The 6,345-nt window shown below is 28.6% G+C and overlaps 1 protein-coding gene across 1 annotated transcript; it reads right to left on the reverse strand.

Moving 5' to 3' along the window:
• Window positions 1-198: 198 nt before the first annotated feature.
• LOC117133702 (arabinogalactan protein 23) lies at window positions 199-641 on the reverse strand. Its single transcript, XM_033290522.1, has one exon. The coding sequence runs from the start codon at window positions 558-560 to the stop codon at window positions 375-377; it is 186 nt and encodes a 61-aa protein (XP_033146413.1). The 5' UTR covers window positions 561-641; the 3' UTR covers window positions 199-374.
• Between the last annotated feature and the right edge of the window lie 5,704 nt (window positions 642-6,345).

Here is a 6,345-nt window from a genome sequence, read left to right on the forward strand (position 1 = left end):
AACTTTTCAGTAAATTTAAGTATTTTTCTATTTACCTCCTACATATGCACTACATCTTTGTTCTTGGTAAATATCAAATGCTAAAAGAAAATTAGATGTTTCGCATAAAATGCTAATATGACATATTTGTTGGGGTTTTATTTTCGATATAGGCTTCAGCATGTGCCAAAATTTAATCCTATCAGGAAGGAAACCAGATTCAAAACCCGTGATACCATCCACATATCAAAAATTGAAAGGAACACAAAAAACGAAGAAGAGAAAGTTTATTCTTGAATTACTTTCTCAGTTTTATTAGTTGACAAGTGAAACGGAAATAAGTAAGAAATGAAAAGGATCACGCAGATGGTATTATTACATAATGAAGATATAGCTTAATGCATGTAGTAGCTGAAGAGGGACACAAGGGAAGCCCCAACCAAAGAGCCAAGAGCCGGGAGGGCAACCGAGGCGGCAGAAGCGGGTCCTGGTGCAGGAGCTCCGGCTTCCTCAATAGCCATGACAGCGGTCATAGAGGCAGCAGCGAAAAGCACACCGCAAGCGATCTTCTTCATCTCCATTGTTGAGACCTGAAAGGATTTTTACTTCTTTTTATTAAGTTTTTTATGTGTTTTAAAGTTCTTGCAGGTCTGAGGAAAATGGATGGTGTTGATGGGGGATTTATATGTATGGAACTTGAGTTATATTTAGTTAAATCAGGAATTTTCTAAAACGATAGTCAAAGTTAACTAATTAACCGATGAATATGGCTATAATTACGTTAAAAATAGTTGCAATATGTGGCTTAGATTCATTTTAGCATTTTGGTTGATATTTTCTTGCGACATTAACATGAGTTAGAATTTTGGCAAAGGAAAAACAAAATTTAGAATTTTCATGGTTACATAAGTTAATCAAATGCAAAAGAAAAATTTACAACATTAATCGACTAATCTTATGAAAATTTGAGTTTAATTAGGCAAAATCTATCACCAAAATAGCAAAATGTAACTATTAGATATTTAGTTATGTATCTGATTAATCAAAGACGGAATCAAGTTGCGGGATTAACTATTCTCCATTTTAAGACAAAACATAAATCAGTTTGGCAAAAAATTATGACGTGTTGATAGATTTTATTCTCTCCAATCTAATGACGTGTTTAAGAATTAAAGACAAGTCAAAGCATACCGTCTACGGGATTATTGAGAAATGAATTTATATAAAGTTTGTGAATTTTAAGAGATTATTGAGAAATGAATTTATATAAAGTTTGTGAATTTTAAGAGTTGATAGATTTTAGTTATGTGGATTGTAAAAAATTATATACAATGACTAATGAAATTTGATCACTATCATCAACTTCAACAAGTACTCATGTTTTTCCAATACCAAGTGTCTACACAAATATGGATTACCTGTTCTAACAATATAATCGAACCAAAACAAGACATAGACCCTAATCTCTGGATAATCTAGTATATTTGGAAGGCTCGAAATGATAAATTCTTTAGGGGATAGACATAGACTCTTTGGAGCTTGTTTGATATGCTGAAAGTGAATGTCAGGCATGGCTCAATGCGAATGAGATGGTACCACCAATCGTACAAGAAAACAACAAGGAGGAACCCCAAGCCATAAGCATGGGTAGCATTTGCTTGCTAGATAGATCTTGGACATCCTCTATTCAATTCAATGGATGTGGATGGATCTGGATAGACAGTGGTGGGAACATTCAACTTGTGGGAACACGGAATTTTCCTCGACGGGAATCAGCTTTGCATTTGGAAGTAGAATCACTGCGATGGGCGATAGAAAATATACTTCAGCATTCGTCATGCCAGAGCTTCAGGACAAACTGCAAGGAGCTGATTGCAAAGATTAAGGAACCTCATGCATGGCCAAGCTTTGCAACTAAATTGGAGAGGATAGAGACGCTACAGATATGCTTCTCAGATTTCAATATCTCTTATGTTTCACAAGCGTATAATCAAATTTCAGACATTTTAGCTAAAACAACTAGATCCTTCCATAGGAAGTTACGTTTTATTGGTTGTTATGTTCCGGTCTGGCTATCCAGACCACTTCAAGTTTGAGTAATAGAATAACCGTTCGACGAAAAAAAAGACTAATGAAATTTGATCATAACTTTTTAGACTGGTATAGATTTTTCATGAATTTGTATTACATATTTTCTATCATTATTTTTGTAAAGTACATATATAATTTAATTTATTCTAAACCATATAGCATGATTATTTATTTTTTTTTTTCAAATTAAAAAATAAAATAGTAATACATACAAAATTTGTAATTCTCTAAAATAGTTTCTTTTAAGTTTTTGTCACAAAAAAAATGCTCAAAGAAGAAAATGACAAATACATGTTTCATTAAAAATACAAAAGACTATTTTACCCCTTGTTTAATAGATATATAAATAATAAAATAATAAAAAAGTTTTTTTTTTATTTCGATTTTTCAATTTTTTTGTCAAATTTGTATTTTTTATAAAAAATTCTTTTTGAAACTATTTAAAAAAATATATTTTTGAAATTTTTTAATATTTATAAATATAATTACATATACAAAATGATAAAATAATATAAAAATAATTATATATTCAAAAATGTAAAAGTATATAAAATGTAATGAATTATAGTTTTGGATATTGGATTTAAAGTATAATAGATATTTGGTAAGTATAACTATTTTGTTGTCTATTGTTTTGATCATATGGATTTTTAAAATCACATGGATACATATGATATTTTGAAAATTGAATCTTATGAATAAAAATAAATTGAATTTATCTCTCAGTAACACTAGATTTAGTTAGAATTAGAGAATCAATAATAACTAAACTTTTTGAATAACAAGGGATTTGAATGTATTTTTAACATTCTTAAACCAATAACAATGAATTTTATTAAGATTTTTGAAATCCAAGAACCAATAACAATGAAATCTCAAAATTTTTAAAATTTATGAGAATTCACTTACCAATAACCCGACTTTTTATGTGGCCTACTTGAAACTTTGTAGCTTAGATTTTGCTTTTGCTTATGTTAGGGGTGGGCACAAATCAAATAATTACGTTTTTGGAGGTATTGTGATCCTATATGTTTTTTCTAAATAATCAATTATTCTATATGATTTGATCTGTGGCTACCAAGATATTTGATGTCCACATATTCAAAACATTATATATTTTTAACCGGATATCCTACTCGATCCAAATAAATAAAATTAAAATTAAAAATAAATAAAAATTCAAGAATATTATAAAATAATAATATTTATTACGAAATAAAATGTTATTTATTTTTCAACTATAATGAATAAAATAATAACTTGAATAAATAAAATATTGTAAAAATTACATACAATATAATTATATCTAATGTGTATTATTCTGTAAATATATGTATATATATGCATATAAAAGATAACTCGGCTATCTGTTCCTAAAAAATATTAGTTTTTGTGATTTACCTGTTTTTATAAATATCCCATATTAATATTTATTTTGTTTCATAAAATTATGAAGATCAAGATTATCAGTTTGAACCAAAATGGTCAACGAATTAATTGTATTAAAATTTACAATTATTTTGTCCAGTTTTAGGATTGGAATCAACAAGTACACGTGTTTGTGTAATTATGTTACGTCAGTGATATGCCATGTTTTAAAACGAGCCAATTTGGGCCGATTCCTCGGCGATTAAGCTCTCTACAGCCAAGGTCCGTAGCGTTTCACCCTTATTAGGGCAAAAAATCGGGAAAAGAAAAATATAGGTTTTTCAAGCTTGAATTTGATATTCTTATCATGAATCTATTATGTTTTATCATCAATAACAAAGAAATAGATATTTAACGACGCAAATCATTAAAATACTCAAGAACCATGGAGAAAAAAAATCTGAAACGTTGCAACTAGGGTTGCAGGTCTAGTGAGGAGGAAGAAAAAAAAATGATATTTTTGTTCTTCATTAATAAAAACAGAAAAAACCTATGAAAATGCATCCTTGGACTTTGTACGCAAAATCTATTGATCAAACTAGACACAATAACCACTGAACCAGACATTTATTGTTTAGATTACCAATCCAAATTTATATAACTACAAAATTGATAATAGTTCCTAAAAGATTTCCGATTACTCCCTGAGTTTTTCCTGATTTGTTGTTTATTCGCTAGACGCAGATTGACATCATGCGCCTGACGAATTTTCGAACATGGTTATATCATAAGATCTATTACTGGACCACAGAGTCAAAAGATGTTTTACTTGAAAATAGTTGTAAGGCCCATTTTAGTTTCGACTTGGGAAGGAGTTGAAAATTTTATGATAATATTTTCGTGTCATGCTGTATAATCTTATTTTCGGTGGCTCTTTTTTTTTTTGCATAATGGACTTGTTGTGTCATAGATTGGTTGAATTAATAAAACAGACCATAAAACGTAAACTTCTGTGTAAAATTATCAGTTTTATTTGCTGCAAAAGGATCTTTGAATAAAAGATTCGATATGTATGTATCACGTTTGCTAAGGCCTTTGGACCAGTGCCGTGCGAAGGTTTTCGGAGGCCCGAGGCGAGTTCAAAAATATATTTTACATGATATATTTTTAATAACATATATATATATATAACACTCAAAAGTTTTGAAGTATTACATAAACGTTTTCTAAATTTTCTTCACCAAAATTTTATAAAATAAAATTTTAAATCATGAACAAAAAGTATGAATTTGTAATATAAATACAAAGATATAAATTTTTGATTGAAATGTTGGTAGCTGTCAAAAATATAAATCTTAGCATTTAAATTAACTATAATAAACTATATATTGAAAATATTATATTTTCTTTATCAAATTCTCATAAATATATAAAATAAATCTAACTCATAGCATATAAAAAAAGAGCAATGTGATCAAATATTTACAGTTTTTTAGAAGTAGAATCTTTATAGTTTTATTTAAAATATAGCAAAAATGATTACAAACCTAGTTACTTTAAACAGAAGTCCAATTTAAATTCAAATAAAAATAAAAATCTAACTAATAGAATATGTTAACTACCATGTAAAAGTATTTTTTTTAATAATTTGGGGCCCTAAAATTTTTACAAAATTTGGGGGCCCTAGACGAATGCCTTTTTTAAAAGGCTCTAAGCACGGCTCTGCTTTGGACTACTAATTTTTCGACCAAAATTTTGCATTAATGAATATAAAATAAGAATAACACTTTAAATTTTATAGAGAAACATACAGGCTACAAAATAAAGAGAGGAAAATGATGCTCAAAGGATACAACACAGTTATCTGATCTGTAATGGAATTGTGTCATAGTTCTTTGGATTCTTACAAAACAGATCTTATAACGTTAGCTTTGCAGGAAAAATATTGCAAATCTCTTTGAATAATAAAATTTGATAAATATGTTAAGGCCTTTTAGCCATTAACTGATCTGTAAAACTCGATTTTTATGTTTTAAAAGTTCACGAGACAATAACGAAACTGTTCCCAAATTAGAATAATATACCTTGGAATAATATTGTCAAAGCGATAAAGATATATTTCACCTTTGATATAAATTTGATTTTTTAAATAGATAAAATAAATTTGAACTTTGTGTTTGTAATTTAATAAATTTGAAGTAAACGAAAAAGTTAATTAGTAACCAAACATTATTCTGAGACAGAACAATATCAAATTTCTCATGGGTATATATTTCTTAAACAGTTGATCAACATTCATCATTAACAAACATGTTGCAAGTTTATTATTTTATTTTTTAATGAAAGAGTAGTGAATTACTTGCTTTTTGACATATATACAAGATAATCACCAACATGACACGTGAATGTAATTAAAATGTCGCATGTGCATCCAACCGGAAAACACGATCAATGCTGGAACTAAATTTTAGGGTTTTGACTTTAGAGATGGAATGTTAAGAAGATCGACATTCGCTTCATCTCCAAGTTGATTGCTTCCCCTTTGGATGGTAATTCTTGAAAGTATGGGGTTCCTCGTAATTCATAAACCCATCCCTCTATTATTTTCTTTCACATTAGTCCCATCGCAAACGTACACTTTTATTATTTCCAAGGCCAGAATTCATATTTAAATGATCTTATAATCGATACAGAAAAACTAATAGTTCACCATAACATATGTCTAAGATATATATGGTACCTACATTTTCTTATAACTAAATAAGATGTGAAACTTTTCATGGAAGCCAACTATATGTGCTACCTCTTTTCAAAATGTAAATAACTTCTTAACTATAAAAAAATGAAATACAACCAAGCATGATGAAACATTCGCCTCTGCCTCCAAATTTTTTTGAAAACATTTAT

Source organism: Brassica rapa, chromosome A04 (genome assembly GCF_000309985.2).
Source record: "Brassica rapa cultivar Chiifu-401-42 chromosome A04, CAAS_Brap_v3.01, whole genome shotgun sequence".
Classification (NCBI taxonomy): domain Eukaryota; kingdom Viridiplantae; phylum Streptophyta; class Magnoliopsida; order Brassicales; family Brassicaceae; genus Brassica; species Brassica rapa.